The following is a 23,880-nucleotide window of genomic DNA, read 5'->3' on the forward strand; positions in this document are numbered from 1 at the left end:
GGAACATTATTTTGTTCAGTAATTAACTCTTGTGATGATTCTTATATCAATAAGTCAGAAAACCCCTACTAGCCACAGTCAAACATAAACTGCTCTAGCTTTTTGAAATAAGATTGAATTCTTACTTTGTTCAGAAAGGGTAATTTTGAAGCCATATTCTGACTGTAAAGAGAAGAACTACTGTTCAAAGAACGTTATAAATGTTGAACGCTTATTCCTTGATTTGGAATGGATCCTCTCGGTTGTAGTATTTTGCTTTAAAGTTAACATCTCAATTTTCTTTTTTCAGTAGGCAGGAAGAATGGAGAACGGCAAAGGGAGAAGAGGAAGTAAGGGTGTATCGGTCGGAAGAGAAAAGAAAACACATAACGAGTCACATTCAAAGAGAAAACAAAATACCTACTTTCTCTAAGGTAAATAGTCACTTGTACCTTATTGCAATAAGAAGCATAAAATTTTAACTCAATGTGTTAGGCCATATAAATTTGCATTCCTCCTCTTAGTTTTAAATTTAAAAAGCAGGGGTTTGTTTACCTCCCCAAAATGAGGAAGCATGTCTCTACTGATGTTTCACTATATTCTGAATAAACAATGGGGATTGCTTTTAGAACCCCCTAAATGAGAAGCCCTGCAAATCTGGTGTTAGGGACATGATTTGCTGTAGGGATTCTGTCACTATTAATCAATACATTCTGCTACTGTTGTCTACTGTTTGACATACTGTTCTGGGGAAAGGTTCAATTAAAACTCAAGTCACAGTTCTTAACCGTAACACATTTAAATACATCTCCAAATACAGAATTGGGTATTTTCTCTCGTAGTACCCCAATAATCATATTGAGGTTTTGTATGGGGTATTTCCTAAGTCCTACTTTTTGCTAGAGCTGGAGTATATTTCTCAGAAAAGACAGGATAGACAAAATAGAAGGGAATGAGTTGTATTAAAAAGGAAATTGTCATAACTGACTTGATGTTTTCATATAACTTGCAAAAAAATGTAATCTTATGCCTTTTTATGGTGGTAAGAAAATGTGAAGGATGTATATTCTATATTTACAAAAATCATTTTATATCGTTTGTTAGAAATTAGTTTTATCTATGCATCTTATGCTCATCTGTGCTTTTCTAGCTAAATAACCAGCTATATTTTGTAATAAAGGAAGTAAATTTTAAGCAACTGTAAAGGAGAATCCATGCTTTGGGTTTTGTAGTACGCTTACTTTAGATGAGATTGTTTCACCCTTAGTCAAAAGCGTAGTAAACTACAGGCCTTAGAGGATGCCTGCAAATTGTCCATTGAAAAGTAAAAATCACTTGTGGGGTTCAAGGTGGAAAAATGAAGAAATGAAATACTAAGAACAAGTATACAAAAGACTATGCAGCTCTTAACTTTATCACAGTACCATACTTAATGCCTGTGCTATTTATTATTCACTTTCTTGGGGAGGAAGGGACGAAGATTGAAAGCAATCTGAAAATAAGTAAATTTCACTTGCTTAGTGCATCTCAAATTAGTGCTTCTGTATTGTTTAATAATGATGAATTAATTTTATATGCAGTAGAAAGAGTAAATTTGAGATGGGCAAGTTTCTACTTGATACTAAATTTGAGTGTTAAGTTTTGCTTCTTTTTTCATACTCAACCAAAGTAAAGCTTTCAAAAGACGGGAGATGAACACTCCCCAACCCCCAAACAGTCCCCTAATAATTTTCAATTTCTTTATTAAATTTCTTAAATTTTTCTTCAGTTTCTTCCTTATATTAAAATTGTGTGCATTGCTATCTTAAGAAATGATACCGATACGCTAATTTCAATGCTGCAGTCACTATCATTAAGTGTGCTTGCCCAAGATAAAGCAAACAAATATTTTTTCATTGTATCTCCAGTTTTTGTGCATAGAGGGAAGAAGCTCTATGCCACTTACGGTTTTGGAGGTGGCCATGGCAGGGCTCATTAATGAAATACCAGGACATCAGTAATCTTTAACTCTTATTTTTCTCTCGGGAATAATAGAAAATGGGCCTCACAAATTCAGATTTTAACAAAGTTATTTCTTGTCTTGAGGGGATGTGTTTTACTGCTGAATTATAGACTTCCTTTTAGCTTAATTAAATGATTGCACTGCTCAAGGGTTTCTTTTTTTTTCTTTTTCTTGAGCTACAGCCTAGTCAAAAGATCCTTCCTGATAATGTGAATTCATACCAACTTACCCTAAAATTTCTAATTGGGTTACCATTTTCCTAAAATATCACTAGGATGTAAAAATAGCAGGGTAAGCTAGTTGGTCCAGTATTTTGGTTTCAGCAATTACTTTTATTCCATCTTTGAAACAAAGTAACTTAATACGGATGTTTTTGAAAATGTTTCCTCAGAGGAGAAATTTTTTTAGTCTCCAAACTTTAAGGGTAGCACTGGATCCTTTTGAGCCCCATATTTTTGTTGTGGATATTTATGCCCTTAAAATCCTTCAGAGCAAAAGCTAGCTTAGGAAAACCTTTCTTCAGTTTCATATATTTACCCAGAGAAGAATGTGTCCTTCATTTATCTCAGTCCCTAGAGGGTCTGTGATCTGGATTCTGATGCCCAGAATGTGAGGGAAAGATAACTTGGTAAATCCTTTAGTCACTTCCCACCTTCGTCCTGAGGAAATGCAGCAAAAAGCAGACAGTCATGGTCTCTACAATTGAATATTTCAGTAAATTTTCCATATAGAAATTATTGCAGAGTTCACTAACACTATCAGAACATTTAAATAAATCCTTTTTAAACCCTACAGAATACTTTTTTATGGCATCTTGGAACAAAAGCCTCATACTCTTCCACAGTTTATTCTTCATTAAATGTGTCTCTTTTTGGAGGACTCGGGTTGTTGAGAAGTACAGTAATTCAAATCCTTTGAGATAAATCTCAGGGGGATTCGGAAATGAGTAGGTATCAAATGAGCTTTAAATAAGCAAGTTTGCAAGAAGACAACGGTGCTTGATCCCAAGTGATTAAGTCTCCCAAATAAGTAAAGCTGCTCCGATTTTAGCAATTTTCATTGTTGCTTATGGTTAGCATGAGCAACACTTTTGCTCAGTAGTGTCTGAACAATAGGAATGGTGAATTGGAATTGTTGTCTTCTGTAGTGTCCATAATAAACACACACCCTGGAAGACAAGCAAGACTCATTGCACTCCAAAACCTGTTGTGTTCTATTTTTAGGGGTTTTTTAAATAGAAATTAGTAACTTAATTATATCAGCTCTTCTGTTGCTGTTCTTTACAGTGACGATGTGTCTTTAAATACAAGCTGTGTTAGGTCGAAGATAGAACTGGAAAGTACTGTACAAATCTTCCTTTTCCTTGAGTGCATGCAGTAGGTTTTCATAATAATACCTGGTAATTACAGTAGTGTTGCGAGACTACAGTCCTTTTGTGTTGCATAGTGAATTCTTAAGGGTTTAATGAGAGAATTTCTGATCTAGAAGAGATGGGGAACACCTCAAAATACAGGGGAAAACATTATCTTCTAGTAACCTATAGACCTAAGAATTACAGCGTCAAGAATTCTAGAAAGTATGTCATTCTACAGTACTGTCAGCTGGTGTGGGAACAGAGTAAACAGGGCTTGTATTAAAACATTGTCCTCGTATGCAAATTCAGTTGTATTCATAGCAGTAAGAAGTAGTAATTTTTATATCAACTTTTGAAATTTATCAGTTCTGTTCATATAGTAACGATAAAATAATATTTTTCTTCTGTTCCCTTCTAACTGAAAGGAGCCAAAAATACACAAGTAAAATGAAAAGGAGGGCAGGAACAACTGTTAGCATTTTGGATTACGAGCTAAAGTGTAGGTCAGTAAGGAAGAACACAGAGCAGCTGTAATTACTTTTTGAGGAGATTCCAAAGTCCTATTACTAATATTTAGTCCAGCGTCATTATAGGTTATGTTAAAAGTAGTACAGAATTATAGCTCAGTCTTTCTTCTTTAACAGTATCTGCAACTTAGATGGAAGTCACATAAGTGTTCTGGTATTTAAAGTTAGAAACCCCATATTTCTTTGACACAGGTCACACTGGAAGTATTTGTATGTGATTGCTTGAGGGACTAATGGAGTTGTGTGAGAAAGCCTAAAAGCTTGGGTATTTTGACCTGAATAGTATTTAGTATCACTAATCTGGGTGTCGAATAAGAACTCATTTTGACTTTCAAAGTCATTGGTGAGAAATAGGGTTTTCTCTGATCATTATTAAACAAAAACACTTTAAAAAACCAAACAAAAAACCTTAATGGCAGAGGATAGAATGTGGCATTGGAATTTTTGCATTTCCAAAGTGGAACTGTATTTCAAATTATTTTTTTTTTTCCCAGGTGCATGCCAAAGATGAGAAGTGAGGTAAATAACATGCTTAGGTAAATGTTCCCAGTCCGAGTAATTAGAGTATTAGTTTATTAATCTACTGGGATGACAGAGCATTTTAATAAATATTAAAAGAGCATGAAATTTCTGTATGCTAGAGGGTTGATGGGGTGTGTGTTGTAGTAAAAAAAAAAAAAAAAAGACAAAAATGGAAATATTTTAATTACCATTAAGTGGAAATTAGAAGCAGAAATTTCAGAGAATTAAGATTGGAGATTGTTATGGATGGACAAAAGTAAGCATAGGCCTCTGTTGTGACAGGTGCAAATAATTGTATTGGAAACTGACAGAAACCAGTGATGAGCAATGAGTGTGCTGTTTTGCTGAAGGTAGCTTAGTTGTGTTCCTCACAAGTAGTAATTTTTCCACTTATGTGTTATTTAAACACTTCCAGATAAATTGGCAAGATGTTAAGAGAAAAATAATGTAAAACCCAAAAGACTAGCACTTAGTGCCTAGTGTCTGTTATCTTCACTGCTTTTGGAAAGTTCTCAGTAATTTCTTACATGTATATGATGTGGTAAGAGTAAAAACTAAGTAATTACAAGTACTGACCCAAACTTGTGGAGAATACGGAAGGATGCTCTTCAGCCAAAGAGAAAATGACAGAACAAGAGGCAGTGGGCACAAACTGCTGAAACAGAGGAAGTTTTGACTGAACTTAAGGAAGCACTTCATGGTGAGGGTGACTGAGCACTGGCACAGGCTGCTCAGTGAGGCTGTGAAGTGTCCAACCTTGGAGATACTCAAAAGCTCTCTGGACATGATCCTGGGCAAATGGCTCTGGGTGGCCCTGCTTGAGTAGGGGGTTTTGACAAGATGACCTCCAGCTGTCCCTTCCAACCTCAACCATTCTGTGAAATAAATACTGCTTTTATGCACTGTGACAGCTTGGGGGATTTGTTGTATTTGTTGTCTGGGGAGAACTCATGGTCATTGAAGAATGTTAAATTTGGACAAAGGTATATATTAATGACATCTGTAATGCAAAAATATTCCTTTTCAGAAAAATAAGAACTGAAATTCAGTAAGGAAACATTTAAGTTCAGAGATAAATGTTGGGTTGAATAATTTAAATAGCGTATCTAGTCAAGAATGAAAACAGTTATGTAGGCTACTTGACAAATTGATTTTTTTTTCAGCATAACATTTCAAATGTAATGTTCTGAAAAGTATACACAGACAAAAAAGCCAAAGTTTCCTTTATTTGTCTTAAAGAGGCTGTGAACATCTCTTTAATGTTGGGGTTCTGATACTGGACATATGCTTGTGCCCTGCCCCTGTTTAACTTTGTAGTAGAGGCTAATTCCTGTTGTCTTAAGGAAGGAGGAACCATTTTCAAATAAAGAACAGATACTGCTGGTGAAGAAATACTATGAAACTGCTATAGCTAAAGCTTTCCAAAATTGCTGTGGCCCTGTATGAAAGTGCAGCAAAACTGTGTTTCCTGGTGGAGTCAGGGTCATAAGGACAGAGAATGCAGTGGTCTGAGTTGTCAGGACACCACTGAGTTTCCGCTGTATGTTTCACAAATGGTGTTACAAAGACCCTCAGCAGTGTCCAGATGACATGTTTGTATCTATCCCTCTCAAATACAGGAAATGCAATCATTTGTATTTTGCAGAAAAACTGTTCTGACAGCAGCTGTAATTTCTAATGTATCTATAGATGTGCTCTGATATTGACTGGAAGCCTTGGATATGATATAAGGTACTTGTCAGCATATATGACTGTTCATCAGATTGTATGGAGAGAGAAAGAGGTGATTGAACCTCAAATCGCAGGTTATCATGGCTTTATTTCTGAGCCTTCTGTTAGAGTTGAGTGTCCCAATTGCAGAGTCTTTCTTCAGGAGATATATATATATATCTATCTATCTATATCTATATATATATATCTATATATATATATATATCTTGGAGGATGGGGAAGACCAACTGTGTTTCCTCAGTCAATGTTGAACATGTTGGTGATAGATTCCATTTTGTCAGAAAAAGCTTGTAATACTTCATCTTTTTAGTCAAACCTCCATGCTCCCCACCCCTCCCCCAAGTAAGTAAAGGACTGCCTGACTTGCAGGTTCTCATCAGATTTTGGCAAAGTTGTGCTGAATAGTAGTGATGGTAAAATAGTTTTTTTAACAAGATGTGGAAGATGTATGTATACCTTACGGTCCCTTTTCTGGTCCCTGCTTGAGAAGTGAGGTTGGACAAGGTGACATCCAGAGGTCCCTTCCAACTTCAATCATTCTGTCATTCTGTTACTTACGGATAATTACTTGTGGTTTTGTTTTCACGTTTTTTTTTCTCCATTCTTGTTTTGGCATTGCATCTTTCACAAAACAGTTTGGTACCCCTTGGCATCATTATGGCCCAGTATTTATACAGTGATGTTACTTGCTTTCATGAAGGAATGATCTTCTGGGGGGTTTGGGGCTGGTTTGGTTTTTTTTTTTTTTTCCCTCCCTCAAGCTTTGAACTGCCAAAAGAGAAGAACTCTTTCCAAAACCAAAGCGTAATGCAAAGTGCTTCAGTTTTCCAGGGATCCGTAGTTCTAGTATAAGTATGGAGAAGCTGTATTTATAATAACCATTTGAGAAATCTCACCTCTGAAGAGAAATGGGGATGTAAATTTTTAGGACTTTTGTTTCTAGAGAGAAGACATGAGCATTACAGTTAGGCTGTAATGTAGCTTCTGCAAAATACATCCTCATTATTGTGAAGGATACTTGACTAATTTGTTTCATTGGGCTTATGTGATTACATTCTGTTGCCCATGCTTCCTCGTACCATGTTTCATGATGCTAAGAGGCAGATGGGCTTTATAATAAAAAAAGTCACAATTCAGTAGCAGCAGCAAGTTGCTGTAATGCTGGCTTTTGTGACCTCTCTGCTTCAGCAGTGAATCTTGAGAGCATGACGAGAAGTGAGCAGCCCCGGAAGGCTGAGGGACAGAAGGCTGTGTGATGGGCTCAGCCACTAGTCTTAGGGCTGCCTCAGAGCTGTACGGGGTCAGGTCAGAGCAGCTTCAGGAGATCTGGTATGTGCTGCCAGTTTGAATCTAGAAGAAGGAATGCCCCAGGTCTCAAAAGTCTTGGGCAATGTTAAAATGCTGATTGCTGAGCAGTCCCATTAGAAGTGTTTCTGGTAGCTGTGCTCTCAATGGTAGCTTCCCCAACTTGAATTCACTGGACAGAACAACAGAAACCCAGTGCTCACTGAGTAGAGCATAGAGCAGTTTGTGTTGGTCCTATGTGTTTTGTTGAAAACTGTAATGCAATTGCACAGATTGGCATGCTGGCCTACCCTACTAAACTGTTACAGTCATGCCTGAAAAAGGTGTGTATCTTCTGACAGGGAGGGTAGAAGAAAAGCTTTAGCTTCAGAGTTCTGCATTTTAAGGAAAATTGTTGTGGCTAAGGAAACCCAAATCTTAGCTGCTGCTGCTTAGCCAAGTTTCAGTACGGTTTTCACCAAAAAGTGGGTGTGTTCTTTTTTTCTTTTTTTTTTTCCCCCTTGACAAGAAAACGTAACCTCATGAACCAACTTTCATCATACATGACAGAAAAGACCTTCTCTTTCCTACAAAAGAAAAAAATCCAAGAGTAATAGGTACAAGCAGTCTGCCCTTCTAGAAGGCTCTGATATTAGTATCTTTCTGTGGTTTGCTCCACTTCTGCTTGCTTCATTTCTGGGACTGTTTTCTCAACCATTTCAGCACCTAATAGATATCTGAGGTTTCCTTTATGGAAGAAAGAGAGCACTGGGGAAGTGTTCCTCCTTTTGTGGCATCTAGAAATGTCTCCAGAAACTATTTCAATGGATCTGACCTAGGCTAAAGTTCAAATATGCATGCCAAAAAAATTAGCACAAAACTCTTGAAATTGAGAACATAGCTCTTTATTTTTTTGCCAGGGGTCGGGGATTTATACAAGATTACACACTTTGTGTTGAGAGCAAGTGTTTGCATTATGTATATTCTACAGGAGGGACAAAATCTCTTTGTGCTGGGGTGTGAAGTGTTTCTTAATTACCGCCTTATTTCATTCTTCTAATCTTCATAAGAACTCAGATTCTTTCCAACTGACTCGTTCATTTGAACTCTTTCATGCGTCATCATACCATGTAAAGGCCTTTACTTGCTAACAGTCATCTCTATGCTAAGGGATGTTATTATTGTATGGGTCTCTCTTCTAACAGGTCGGACCCCTCAATTGGAAAATAACACACTTTGGAGTTCTCTGTAAGAGTCCCCTTTCCTCTAATGGCCATTTTTAGTGTAATTTTGAGCTGTTACAAGCTCTTAGCACCCTATCAGTAGTTAACTGATATGTACCTTGCAGAGAATGAAGAGTTCTAATAATCAAAGATAAAAATTTTCTATTATATCTGGGAAGAAATTTTAATTATTTCCAGAATATACTGAACTGCTTGGTGCTTACATCTAACTGTGCATGTGGAGTGTTTTCTTCAGCAGCTTTTTAATTTTGGACTTGTAGGCTGTGATGGTGAAACTTTTATCTTTTTGCTACTGCAAAAGTTGCTTCCTGGAATACTATTGTTAAAGAAAATGCTATGTATTAATAAAATGTATACTAAAAAATGATGTATTTTGACTTTTGTGTCTTCACAGAACCATTGTCATGATCATTTACTAGACACCAGCGACTCAAGAAAACAACAAGCTAATCAGCACAACTACCGTACGAGATACGCGGTAGAAGAAACTGCAAGGCCTGCTGAAGAGTTAGAAAATGGGCACAGTTCCTCAGATGTAAGATCCTTATTCATGAGGCAATCTTATATATTCCATTTCTACTCGTTAAGCTCCTCCTTCGGCTAGTTAAACATTGTTTCTAGTGGAAACTCAGGTTACATTTTTCATTGTGCATTTTCTTTCACCTCTTCAAAAAATTATGTTGAAATGTTGAATTAGGTTTTCACATGCTGTTGTATGTGTTTAGTTTTGACTAAAAGGTAATTGACAAAAAGGAGAAATGCTCATTTGTAAGGGCATTTTGCAAAGTGTATGTGTGCGATGTTAAATCTTCCCTGTATTTGTAAACCTGTATCAGTATGACCCATATGGCCTAGCAGGTATGGTCACTGGCTCTAGGTGGCCCTGCTAGAACAGGGAGGTTGGATAATACGACCTCCAGAGGTCCCTTCTAGCCTCAACCATGCTGTGCTTCTGTAGCTACAGTAGAGAAGTGAGTAATAACAGTATATAAAGTTTGTACTGGGTTTTTCTTTGATGTTAATTGAAAAGATGTGGAAATACTACATTAAAAGGATTAGAAATAATTTTCAAAAAGGTAAGCTAGCCTTTTTAAACGGACATTGAGAGGCACTCAGGCCTCCACTGGCTGTGTGTTAAAAAAAATGTTGCTCTACACTGTGTGTCTGTCCAGGCATAGATATTTTCGTACTTCTTTTCATTTAATTAAGTCCATTAAAGTAAAGTAACTACCTCCAAACTAAAATGCCTTTTTAACAACATAAAGCTTTTATAATACTATGTGTTTGTAACACATAAAAAGCCTAGAAGAGTCTTAGTCATATTGTCACATATTACGACTTTTTTGAGTTCCAAAGTAAATGCTTTCTTTTTCCCTGTCTCCCCCTCTGCACCTGTGCCCCCTGCCTCCCCGCTCTTGTTAGGAAGGGGAAGTAGTTGTTGCCAGTGGTGGAACATCGGAAGATGATGAAAGAGCGTGGCACAGTGATGGCAGTTCTAGGTGAGTGACAGTATATCTTACAAAGAAGAGTCCTGCTGACAAAATTTACATAATCTTCTCTGTCAACAGTTAATAAGTAATAACTAAAACTTGTGCACATTTAAAAGGAAAGATGAAGTAGAACTTAAAACTTTCAGGATGTAATATTCAGCTATATTACTAACTAAAACTTAGGGAAGGTTTCATCCTTGTTTGCCACAAGCAGATTGTTTCCGATTGGTTTTGCAGGAGAGTAGTTCTTTGCAGGCCCGTGCACACTTGAGGCAAGTGGTAGCAGTTTTCTATGACTGTCAGTCTGAGCTGTGTGTCTGCCTCTGCTGGCCCTTGGTTTGAAATTAGAGAGCAAAGATTGATGTAGCTTCAGCCCATCCTTTGTTTCTTCTTTAGCGGATTTATTTTTTGTTAACTTTTGTTCAAAGCTATTCAAAACCAGAAGTCCTGACAACAGTATCCAGACTTTAACATGTATCATCTTGAACTGAGCAAGTAAACAGTGGATTTACTTCTAGTGATGCTAGGAGTTAAGCTTCTTGCAAGACTGAATGATCTCAAGGCTTTTGGTTTACTACCACTTAAGTTGTAGATAGAATATAGGGTTTTAGGCACTGGTTTTAACTATTAAAATATTGTAGTTATCTAGACTGTTAACTGTGATCTTGTATTGGGTTATATTATATAATTCAATGCACTCTGAATTGCTTTTTAACTTTCGTTTTTCAATTTCCTTTTTTTCTTTGCTATATCATACGTAGTGACTACTCTAGTGATTATTCTGACTGGACAGCAGATGCAGGAATCAATTTGCAACCACCAAAGAAAATTCCTAAAATTAAAACAAAGAAAGCAGAAAGTAGTTCAGAGGATGAAGAAGGACCTGAAAAACAAAAGAAGCAAATGAAAAAGGAGAGGAAAAAAGGTATTGAGGAGAAAGATGGACCATCAACATCACCAAAGAAGAGGAAACCCAAAGAGAGAAAACAAAAGGTTAGATGTTGTTTGTATATTACAGGATGCTCAGTCCTACTGTCTTAGAATTAGATGAATGATTCAGTTATGTATATAACTTAATATTGTCTAATTTGAAAACACATCATGACTTTTACTCATAATAAATGATAATTACTGACCTTTGTAAGTCAAATAATAGATTGCTGTAATGATACGCTTTCTAAATATGATGCGTTTCACTTAAGGAACACTTTAATGTCCTTAACACCATCTTTTCTCAGACCAGAAACTTCCTTTCTGTGGATGTATTTAGTAGTGGTGTAACATGTGTCTGTATTTTTTCAGCTGTACTGTCTTCCCGCTTAATTGCAATTTCTTTTAGGTCTGCAATTGTGTCATTTTTTTCTGTCAATTCCACCATGTATGATACTTGCATTATGCTTGCCACTATACTTCATCAAGGGGATTTTCACTTGATCAGGGTTTTATTGTCTGTGTTTTGTTTGCTTTCTAATACAATGACATCATTCCAGTTTACATCAGTACATGGAAATTTTCAGTGACTTTTGTTAATTTCAGTGTGTTCTTTGGGAGGTTGTTTTGTTTTTAATTAGGCATTAATGAGAAAACTTTGTTTCTTCATTCTTTCTTTACAGAGCCCAGAAGTGGTCTGTCTGGTAGATACTAATTGCTTTCATAAGCTCATAGCTTCTATTTTTGCAATACCCAATGAAACCAACTGTAACATCTAAGAAACTAAATAACTGTATTTTGTATATTTATAAGATTAGTAGTCATCAGCATTCCTTAAGATGGTTAGTTCAGTCCTCATTAGAAGGCAGACTTACAAAACAGCTGTTTTAATGTGCAGGTTGGAATAGTATCAGCTTTACTGCTAATCTTTGGTATGACGTGCAGGATGTTAGGTGGTAGTCTTTACTCTGATTAAGCTACTTTTTGTGTATTGTATGCAGTCATTGGTTGTAGTGTCAATACTAATAGTATCTTGGTATTTACACAGTCTGAAACCAGAAGAAGGTATGAGATCAGGAAAATAGATGGTGGTGGTTGTTTTTTGGGTTTTTTGGGTTTTTTTGTTGTTTTTTATTTATTTATTTATTTAAATGGTTGAAACCTCTACTATAGCTTTTTATTATAAAATATGAGACTAGTATTTCCACTTAGATTAAAGCTGAACTGAGTGTTTTGGGAATCTTGCATCCATTTTGGTCCCAGTTACCGAGATACAGGAGGTCTTTGATTTCAAAAATATCTGACTTGGATATTTCAGATTTTTAAAGATGACCTGCTCCTTTCTTGAATCACAAGAAAATTCTAGGCTGGAAGGAATATCAGAAAATCATCCCTCTTCCCTCTGCCCCTAGGTAGGATTATACCTAGAATTATACCTGTCATTCCTGACAGATATTTGTCTTTGAAGTTTCTTGTGGTGGAGATTCTACCTCCTTACTGGGCAGAGAGCTCAGAGTCCTTACTGGTAGAAAGTTCTTCCTGATTCCTGAACCTGAATCAAAATTAGGGCTTTTCCATTGAGGAAAGAAGTTTTGACCATCTTTGTAGCTAGGCACAGAATCTTAGGAATTAAGAAAGGAGTAGAGAAAGAATGTCTTTCTTCTCTAGTAATGCATGGGCTGTCGAGATTTTGAATAGTGTTTACATTTCTAATACCCCTCCACCAAAATTCAATCTAAAAAATGATACAGCAGTGAAGAAGGGCAAGAAAGGAGCACCCAGGAACATCAAAGGGTACAGAGTATTTTTCCTTTGGGGCAGACACAAAGAGGCTGACCCTTAGAAGGGAGAGAGTTTGGAGGAGATATTATTAAAAAACTTACATAAAACTATGAATGGTTTAGAAATGAATAAATGCAGAATGATTTCCTTCCTTATTTTGTTACAGTGAGATGTAACACCCAATGACACAGAAATGAAGCTCAAAAAAGAGCCCTTTCCCCATTCCACCCCCACCCCCTGAAAGCAAACAAAAACCCCAAAGCACCTGAGCATGTAATCAGGTTGTGGAACTAATTACTAAAGGATTTAGTAGAGTTTCAGAAATTATTAGACAACTTCACTGGGACTAGTCTCTTCCTGATGATTAACTGAGTTCAGGGTTGGCTTCCAGAGGGTCTTAAACTGATAATTAATGTGTGAAGTTATAACAAGGGAAGATTTTCTGTTTAAAGGCTGTTTCTTACTACCTTCCCCTAATTCACCAAAGAGCTAGACAGGCTTTGCACTGATGCAGTGCATCAGTTTTTCACAGGACAGAACTGCTTGAACCTGAAAATCCACAAGGTGCTTCTATGTTAGTGATTTATTGCAATGAAGAGGTTCTGTTTTGATTTGTTTGTTTGTTTTTAACTGTGTGTATGCTTTTTCCGGTGGTACCCACTGGTGCTCCAGTGGTGCACTCAAAGCCATTCCCATCCTGGTGAAACCACATTTGAATTTGTGCATTGGAGTTATAGTTGGAGTATCCCATTTGCAGTCCGAGGATCCAGAGTCTTCCATCAGTGGGTATATGGAGTGCATTTCTGTACAACCGTCCAAGGTTGCTTTCTTCACACACTTGAGTTTCTATTAATAACTTCAAAGCAACCTTGCTTGAATGGTTGTACAAAAACCTGCTTTATCTGGCCTATTAGATACAGACATGCAGCAAGCACCTAGGAGCAGCAACTGCAGTGAGCTTCCTTACAAATACATAATGTGGATGTACCATTTGAAAATGCAGTTCCACAGCACATTATAGTAAATATGCCAGTGGGTAACATGGATGTACCCAATCCGGGTCATTTCCACATGCTTTACCTCTGTTTATGTTAGTTAATCTCTTCCTCCTGATTTTGTGGGGTTCCATAATTGGAGGCAGCTGTATAGTTGTAGTGTTTTATGGTCCAAGGCAACTGTGAATTTGGTTAAAGAGAATGGCATATTTCAGTTTTATCTTTTTGGGCATGAGATGTAGTTACTGGAGTGTTAATAAATTCAGTCTTCATCCAAAGAGTGCCACCACCAGCCCCAAAATGAACAAACTAGAAAAAACCCTAAAAAACTCACTTAGTTTTTCAGTTTATTAATGTTTTTGGTCTTGGTGTTACTGTGAGCAGTTAAGTAAGATTTATCTTCAGACTGGCAATAATTTCCTTTTTACATTAAATATACTTAAGAAATAGAAGTTGATTTTAATAAAACACTTCCCAAAATAGAAGACTTCCCCAAATGTTAGTTTATTCATATTAATATTGGTGTGCGTTTTTCTTCAGAGGCTGGCTGTAGGAGTTCTGGCAGAAAATGGTTTGACACTGGAAGAATGGCTGCCTTCAGCATGGATTACAGACACTGTTCCTCGTCGGTGCCCATTTGTGCCACAGATGGGAGATGAGGTATTGTAGTTTTTCCCTCTGTGTTGTTGCTTCTTTCAGCTTGTTTTTGCCTTTTTTATTTTCATCTGTGCATTTTTTCCAGAGATTTATTATCGGAATATTTTGGATTTTCTTCAAAACATTGTTTGATCTGGCTAAAATTTGCTTTCACTTCCTTTAGTCTTTCCCATACTTAAAAAATACTCTGCACAGTGTTGCTATAACTTGTTTTTATTCCATGCTGTTGCAATAACGTTCCTTTTTGTACTATGTTTACTGTGTTAATTTCCTAATGACACATGTATACAAGCTGTGTGAGATGCTTTATGTAGTGAAACTAGTCCTTAGTTGTAGCGTGTCTTGTATGCTGAAGAATAGGTAAGAAAGCAAATACAAACTTAAGTTGTCTGGAAAACTTCGGTTTGGGACTTGAAGTAAAAACCAGGAATTAAACCTCTAAGGAGGGTGGCTTTTTGTGTGTGGTGGTTTGGTGGGGTTTTGGGGGGGTTTTTTTTGGTTTTTTTTTAATTTATTCTGAAGAAAAACTCTAATATTGCCCTTTTCACTTGTGTTTCTGATATCAGAAAACTTCTACTGGTCTCTTACAACAGAAAACCAGAAGCAAAGTTTTGTATATATGTGTTTTATACGAGCTAGACTGTAAACACTTTGTAAACATGGCCCAGATGTCTCAAAATACAGTAGCAAAAAGACACCCACCAGTTTCTACTTTGGAATATATAGCATGTGACCATTACAGTGAATTGTATGAATAAGTAGTGTCAGATAGAAGGCAATCTTGAAAACCAGACTCTGTGCATGTTTCCTAAAATCCCCTCAGTTTAAAATAAGAGGAAATAGCTAGCTTATGCTGTAACGTGTAGTCTGTTGGCTCTTCAGGGAGCAGCGCATTTCTGAGGTACTAAACAGCATTCTTGTATAGCTCACACCTTCAGAATGCACTTGGAGAAATACTTGACACGGTGGTGAAGTTGCTTAACTTCGGCCCTGAGTTAGAGCTTTTTGTAGGCATCACCTTAGAAACTGAATTGGGAGCAGAGGTTGCATGTGCAAGCAGTTCTGTTTTTACTGGATCACTTCGCTGATGCAGTTCACAGCACAGCTATGCAAAAATTATATCGGCATTGCTAGTGAGGGAAGGAAGGAGCACTTCAAGTTGAGAGTTGCAACTGGAGGAAATGCTTATGTATTTATACCCTCCAGCAAGCATGTTTTGAAGACTGTGCTGTTCAGAAGATCAAGTCCAAATAAATATATTTGGTGCCTGATACCATCTGGATACAGTGAAGCAGCCAAGGATTTATCTGTACCATATTACTCTGGAGGCTTTAACATCGTATCGGTTTAGTAAGATAAACTGGTCTGTTTGGTTTGGCACCTGCTGAATAGCATGTGCAGTGTGTACTAGGAATATCTAAGTAGGCTGCATCCTTTTGCTGAAAAATGCTTTGTATTGGTGAACAGGAAATTCCTGTCCTGTGCCTAGAAAGTAGGAGTAGTTACACCAATAGAGAGTACATTTGTAATCAAGCTGCTCTGTCTAAAATTCCATCTCTGATACTTGCCCTTCCCAGATTTGCTTGAGATGTGAAAAGAAGCTATTCATCTAGAAAGTTACTTTTGAGATCCACAGAAATAAAAGATCGGTTTTAGAGAAATATGATGAGAAGAGGTCTCGTGTGGCCTTCGAACATTTTGGTGGATGGTTGGTATGTTTTATAAGATTTGGGAGGAGAGATATTTCAAATTCGTTCTCTTACAGCTGTACAAACAAGTAAGAAAAAACAGTAGTGCTATATTTAGTTATACTCAGTGCATAAGACTAGCACATACCATCCCTTTTCCCTTTCTGAATACTGCCATTTACAGACCTTTGTGATGTGTCTTGAGGAACAGTGGAAACACACCAGACACATCGGACTGCAATTTCCCTGTCTGATTATTGAAATACAATGCATATTTGTTGTAGTATTCTGCCATTAACACGATAAAGAGCGTTTTTGTCTGGGTACTCCAACAAACATGCAGAAGCAGGAATTTATCGAGATTAAAAATATAATTTCCTGGAAAAAGGCGTAAGTTCTTTTTTCCACAGATATCTTTCTAATTTGTTCGTCTGACAGCAGATGCAATGCTTAGAGCCATTTACAAAATAAAAATGTTTTACTTCTGTAAACATTGGTTTGAATTTATGTAGAGGTTTAGCAGAAACAGTAAGTGTAGGAGGAATTGTTTGTAGCCTGTGCCACAAAGTGGATTTTTTTTTTGTTTTGATTGCTGGAAGGTATGTGAAACAATTGTCACAACGTTGCAAGTGTAATTTAAATTGGCAATATTTTAGATCTGTCTCTCTGTAGCCTCTGTTCCTTTTCCTGCCAGTTAGATTCTGACAGTGCATAGGAGATTCTCACTGCTTTCATGCCTTCTGTAACTACTGTGCGTTTTTTTCCCTATGAGGATATTTTGCATGTCGAATACTCTGAAAAACAAGAGTTAAAAAAAAATTTGGTGCTGTCCTCCTCCATTTAAAAAAAACAAACAACAAAAAAATAAAGTTCAGTAACTGTTAATGTAGAAACTTGACAGACAGTTGTTTATAATGTCTTATGATACAACAGTTTTGGAAGGCATGTGGAAATACAAATATTAGTGTGTTTATTTGTAGAAATGTATTTTAAAACTTACTGAGGGCTTTTTACTCCGCTTTTTTTGTTGTGTTAGACCTTTACATTTAAGCTACTGTTCCGTCATCCTACTTGATGGAAAGCCCGTGTTTATGTCTTGGGGCACTTTTCAGGATTTTTTTATCTGGAATGCATCATACCTGGAATACAGCTGTTTATCAGATCTTTGTTCTAATTAGTTTGAGGAACATCTGTTTTGCATTTCAGATATGTTCCTTGAATATATGTTCAAGCTTTTCACCTTACTACTTCATTATAGTGATGGTTTATAACAAAAACATTCATCCACATGGTATCATACACAATAAGATCAAAGTAAAACTAATAGACTCTGTCTGAACCGTGGAAATTTAGAGTGGAAGGATTTGAAAATTTTTAATCAGCACTTGAAATGTCTATGTTCAGTTTGTTCACGTCTTTATTGGGCTGTTTGTTCAGTGGTATGGAAGCAAACACCAAAATCTTACCAGAACAATAACAAACAGCTGAGTTTTCCTTCTAGAATATATTTCTTGTTCAAAAAAGATACGATTAGCCAGATAGTGAATTTAGTGATACTTGATTGTCATCTTAGGGCTGTCCTACAGTGATGAATAACCCGGTGGATTAGTGGAATTCATGTTACTGTCATTGAATTGTTCTGTAGTGTGATGATAAATACATGATGTTGTTACTGATTTCATTTTGGTCTCACATGCATAATTTAGGATATTTTGCTCATAGGGAAAATGGTGTTCTAAATCTTTCCTACTTCTGTAAATGTTTCTATGATACCGGCTTTAATTGTCCACCACTTAATTTTTTGGGAACCTGTGACTTTTTCAGGAAAACAGAGTGGAAAAAAATTGATGATAAAATAGAAAGTACACACATTGTATGGCAGTGATATACTAGCATTTCAGCTCCTCAGAGTCTTTGTTAGATAACTGTCACATTTCACTTCTAGGTCTACTATTTCCGACAAGGTCATGAAGCATACGTTGTAATGGCTAAGAAGAACAAAATATATAGTATTAACCCCAAGAAACAACCATGGCATAAAATGGAATTACGAGTATGACTTCTTTTTCATTTTTGTTTGTATCTTTAATATTAAAACATGTTTGGAAACTAACTGAAAGAAGATTCTTGATACAGATGTTTCTAATGTGCTCTTAATACTTTAAGATAAGGCGAAAAAGTTAACTTAATAAATAGTCAAATAAAATCAGACCTTAAACTGTACTTCTTTTTGCATCTGCTTGAGCAGATGAGGTGGTTACACATCATAGCAAAATATTTTTCAAACAAGTTACATTGTGAAATAATAGCTTGTTTTAAAAGACTAAATTTCAGATACTTGATTTTGACATGTTCTGGCAGAAATCTGGTCTTTTCAGTATACCCATATTTTCATGTTTTAGAAAGTTATTATAGTCATCTTAACTTCAGTGGTGGTACATAACATTTTGTTTATTCCAGGAGCAGGAGCTGATGAAAATAGTTGGGATTAAGTATGAAGTGGGATTGCCTACTCTCTGCTGTCTTAAACTAGCTTTTCTTGACCCTGACACGGGTAAACTAACTGGAGGATCATTCACCATGAAGTAAGGAAAGCAATATTATGTTAAAATTGGGGGCTTTCTTGCCGGGGAAGGGGGGGAGTGAGATTGAAAGTTAAAAGCTATCATTAATGTTGTGACTTGAGGTTTTGCTTTTGAGGTGTTTAATTCAAAGCATTAATTTTTTATGGAAGTGCTTTACTTTATGCTTTTGCCGTTTTATCGCTTAATAGTTGTGTGTTCTGTTGTAATTAGGTACCATGATATGCCAGATGTCATAGATTTCCTAGTTTTGAGGCAGCAGTTTGATGATGCAAAACATAGGCGATGGAATATAGGTGAGTTGTGCGGTGAGTTTTTTGGTGTGTTTTTTGTTTGTTTTTCTGTCTACCTATTTTCATGATAGCTTATTAAAAAGTAGGTTATGGTAAATAAATCCTAGTACTGTGCTGAAATTGGAGAATAAACTCTGTCCATATTTGGATGTGGAGTCCTACTTTGTCCTTGACTGAAGCTACAGCAAGCAAACAAAATACTGAAGGTGATGTATAAAAGAAGGTGCAAAGACAATCTCAGTTGTGTGTTTGCAGAGAGGAATTAAGAATACTTTTTTTTTTTTTTTGATTGAAGGCCCTCTTACAACTGCATTGCTACTAGAATTTTTTTATTATTATTATTTCAATTTCTGGAATTTCTGTTGGAAATATGGAAACACCTTCTCCACCACTTGTACAATCTAGAGATCATGAATTTCAAAGAGAATGCCCTTCCCATCTCTTTATACTTGTTTGAATTCTGTTCTAAACCGCATATGGTTTAGCTTCATTGAAGTGTATATAATTACAATTCACTGCTGTGTGATGTGGGAATGTTTCTGATTCATTTTACTTTGCCTGTGCTTAGTTATTTCGAAGTGTTGGATACTGGAGAATGTCCGTGACCGGCATGTTCTCCAGTCAGATCTATTTCCTGGTCATCTTTTCCATATGATAACAAAGATCACCTTTCAACAATGAAATCTAACTAGGAGGAGAGAAAGCTGCATTATGACAAAATGGTCCTCTAAGGTGTTGGTTTTCTTCAGGAGATCGGGAAATACGTATGTTCTCATTCATAAGAATAGCCTTAGATTGTCCCTGAAACGTAAAAGATTAAGTAATTATTACTGATTCTTCAGAGTTCAGGATGAACTTTGTTCCCTTAACAGAGAAATTTGTATGTGATACCATGTTTACAGAATTACAGCACCGTTAAGTCCTTTCCAGTAGTATCTCAGTATTTTCTGTGAAGTGACACATGCTCCCAAAAGTGAAATATTGATAGCCTTCCTTTTTTTTTTTTTTTTTTTTTATTTAAAGCAGGTCTCAATGTTGAACACATTTTCTGTAAAGTAGCAGTGGTTACTGTACCAACTCAATTCCTGCAGTTCTTCCATTCAGGAGCTGTGGGTAGCATGTACACAGCTGACTTGCCAGCATTTCTTGCCACTTCAGGCAAAGCATCATATAGGATAATGGAGGATTTTAATGCAAGAACATGATGGTGTATCTGATTGCCTGTGTAGAAACAACTGATAGGACATGTGTTTCTGCAAATATGCTGCCCCATTAGTCTGTGTTCACTATTCTAAAAGTGCTGTCCTCTCCTAAGTTCATTTTAGCTAAGTAAACTGAAGAAGTGGCACAACTGGATGTTAAAAGCTCTTTTTTTTTGTTTCTTACCTGACTTTTCTGCCAGGAAAGGTGAATTGATCTCCTGTCCTTTGATGTACATTGTGATATCCTTGCTTAGGATGTCTGCCTTAGCAGTAAATATATAAATTACATGATGCCATATTAATATGTTCCATATCATCTCATACTTTACATTAAGTTGTCTGAAAAGACAGCTAGTCTTCAACTCTGTAGGGAATTCAGTAAAGATCCTAGGCTTCTGATTCAATAGGAAATGCAAACCTTGATTCCTTCTTTAAAGATCATTTCAGTTTAAAGATCCCTTAAGAGACAAGATTGGTCATCATCTACTAATATGTCACCAAGCTTTGCCCTTTCCTGCTGGTTATGGATCTGTGGTCTTGTCCTCCATGGCATACATGTTTTCACACAAGATCATGGCCAGCAGTAGAAGAATGACTGCCATCCCTTGTATGCGAACAGCCTAGGCAGAAGTCACCTTTCAGCTATTGTGATAGAAATCCAGGAGTAGAGGAGGGACTTTGAAATGCTACCATTGCTGCTCTTAAGACTACGCACACAGGTAGCAGCATCTCCTTCCTGGGCTGGCAACTGTATTTCTAGAAACTTGCAGTGTGGGAAGAATCAAACAAAGCTCTACAAGAAGTGTGGAAAGTGCCAGAACCTTTTATCAAGCCTTCAGTGTAAACAATGTGAGTTTCAGGCCAGTAGTGTCTAATACCAGCTTGTAACTCTGAGAAGTGTGTATTAGAGTTCATTCTTCAGTTCCTCGTTTGGGTGGTAAAAATAGTGGTAAAATAGTCATCTCCTTTGAGACCATATGAAATGCTAAAGCAGAGATAGCAAAGACACTGCTGTTAAAACTGTTACAGCTCTTCCAAGAGTCTTCCAGAGTGCTACTCTGCTCTCTACGTTGACACTTTGGATATTTTACTAGTGTATGCTTATGTACTTGGAACAAATTGTGCACTGTTTTTTGCAGTGTGGAACACAATTTAAAACTGTTCCTTGAAAGTAGATTCTATTTTCAACCAAGATGAGGAGAAATGCCTTAGAACTGTACATGAAACTGTTCCTGACTAATCACATGAATCTGAAATCCCCGAGATTTATCTGACATGCTCAAGTTGTCTGAACTTTAACCATAGCTCTTCATCAACAAACTGGTTTTTTTTTTCATGTCTTGCAGTTGCTGGTTTGTCTTCTCAGGACTACTGTTACTATCTTTTATGATGTCTGGTACTTAGACTACAAATCAATGTTTTAATAGCTACTATTTGGAGAGTCACTGGATGTTAAATTTTCCGACTCCACTTTAAGTCATTAAAACATTGATCTTTCAACCAATAACAATCCTTGGTGTTTTGGTGGGACTTTTTTGTAGGGTTTTTGTGGGGTGTTTTTGTTGTTGGTTGGGGTTTGTTTGTTTTAGGGAAGAATATTTGCTTATCTGTGATATTTATTTTTTTTAATATTATATGTATGTTAATGTATGAATCCTTTCAGAAAGAACAAACTTACAAAGTTTGATAAGTGAAAAGTTCTTATTTCTACTCAGATTCTATTTATTGCATGTCTTTGTCTTCTTATAGTTTAACTACAAGATTAATACTTGGGCTGAAAGCTATTCCAGTAGGATTCCTGCAGTTTTAGCTGTATGTCTTAGACCAGTGTGCATACCTGCCTCTTACATAGCAGCCACTTTCAGTTCAACATACATTTTATATATTCATCAAGCTAACGTTAATCTGGTGATACACAGTTCTGGAAAACTATGCTAAATCCTTCTAATAAGAATTTTGGTCTACTGTCCACATAGATGAGTTAACACAGAGGACATTGGAAAAATAGTGATTTAAGAGATTGTTCTGTGGGCTTCTGCAATCATGTTGTTCTCTGCTTTAGCATTCTGTCCATAGGAATGCTGTGGCTCTTGAGAAATCGGAAGCGGCTGCCAATATACACTCCTTTAAGTGGTTTTGATCTGCTTAATGTTCAGCCCCATGAAGGCACTCACAGTTGTGCCTACACACATTTCTTTGTAAAACTGATCACTAGGGAATGCCATATTGGGAGACTGTACTTTAAGAGCTCTTCAGAATAATTTATTCTTTTAAAATAAAGCATCAGCCTTTATTTACATTTTTGATCTTGCATTTCAGATATTTCTGGTATACTTGGTTCTATTACATTCAGCACAATTAGGACTATTAATGGAAGCTTTGTAATTGTCCTAGAGTTACTTGCAATCCATTAAACCAAAAACCCCCCAAAAAGTGCAGTAAAGACAGTGGAACATTTTTTTTAGAGTATATTTACTTCCTATAAATTCAGACAACTGCAGCAAGCATTTGGGCAGAGTGTGGATGTATTGAAATAGAACAAACATTGCAACAGTTGAGAAAATGTGTGTATATTCAAACCCCATGAAAACAAAAATGTGCAGTTCTTGGAATCTCAGACTTAAATTACATTTGTTCCTGTATTGAGTGAGCTGAATACTTCACTAAAAATGGTTTCTAAATTCTGTGGCAAGTGTTACAGAAAATGTTAGAATTTATGATGGCATGTAATACGTGTATTCACACGTGTAATTTTTTTTATAATGCTTCTGACCTTTTTTCTCAGCTAGGCGAATGTGCAGTAGTGAAACCATTTCAAGTCATAGTAAATTACTTTGCTAACCTTTTGAAGAAGCTTTAATAAATTTTATTCTTTCATTAGTCAGATTGTCTCCATAGTAAAGGGAATGAACCTCTGAGTTACATTTGGGTAGCTGAAAAAGCACTTCAGAAACTAAGGAGGAGGAGCTCAGCAGCATGTAAAATATTCCCTGTACAAAAGTGTCACAGTGCTCAGTTATTTTAAGATAGCATGTCGTGTTTAATGCAGGTAGATTTGAGTCTTAAAGTTACACCATTGAAGTGTCTTACCTTTATATGAAATTAAGAAATAAATTCATATATAAAGAATATGTAGATAGATTTGCAAATTACTTTTTTTTTTTTTTAATGCCATTTCAACTTTCATTTTGGTTTAAAAGCAGCCTTCAGAAAGTACTTAATAATATTTTTTTTAAAAACTGAGTGGCTCATGTTTGTCTGTTGATGCTACAAGTGTTCAAAAGGATTTCTGTATTCAAGATCAAGCCAAAGGTATCCAAAAACCTGCTTTTCTTGGAAGGAGTAAGTTGCCTTGTATTGATGAAATTATTTTGTGTTCTTACCTAGGTGATCGTTTCAGGTCAGTGATAGATGATGCTTGGTGGTTTGGAACAATTGAAAGCCAGGAGCCTCTTCAGCCTGATTATCCTGATAGCTTATTTCAGTGCTACAATGTCTGGTTAGCAAATTTATCTTCAATCTTTTATTTTAATTAGTTTTTTCATTTGAAGTACTGACTGAGCAACTTGCTTTCATTAAATTCAGTCATGCATCTCGCTGTACCAGTTTGTTATAACA

General features: G+C 36.4%; 1 protein-coding gene across 4 annotated transcripts in view; it reads left to right on the forward strand.

Annotated features, from left to right (window-relative positions):
- Positions 1–23,880, forward strand: part of LOC115336466 (pleckstrin homology domain interacting protein) — a 121,258-nt gene that overhangs the window by 74,659 nt on the left and 22,719 nt on the right. For all 4 annotated transcript variants that reach the window (XM_030003449.1, XM_030003460.1, XM_030003471.1 and 1 more), the window contains 9 exons: positions 290–413; positions 9,038–9,178; positions 10,066–10,142; positions 10,895–11,126; positions 14,381–14,500; positions 18,131–18,238; positions 18,646–18,770; positions 18,981–19,063; positions 23,650–23,761. In XM_030003449.1, coding sequence (XP_029859309.1) covers positions 290–413; positions 9,038–9,178; positions 10,066–10,142; positions 10,895–11,126; positions 14,381–14,500; positions 18,131–18,238; positions 18,646–18,770; positions 18,981–19,063; positions 23,650–23,761 — 1,122 coding nt within the window. The remainder of the gene's footprint in view (positions 1–289; positions 414–9,037; positions 9,179–10,065; positions 10,143–10,894; positions 11,127–14,380; positions 14,501–18,130; positions 18,239–18,645; positions 18,771–18,980; positions 19,064–23,649; positions 23,762–23,880) is intronic.

The sequence above is a fragment of the Aquila chrysaetos genome, chromosome 2, assembly GCF_900496995.4.
Source record: "Aquila chrysaetos chrysaetos chromosome 2, bAquChr1.4, whole genome shotgun sequence".
Taxonomy (NCBI): domain Eukaryota; kingdom Metazoa; phylum Chordata; class Aves; order Accipitriformes; family Accipitridae; genus Aquila; species Aquila chrysaetos.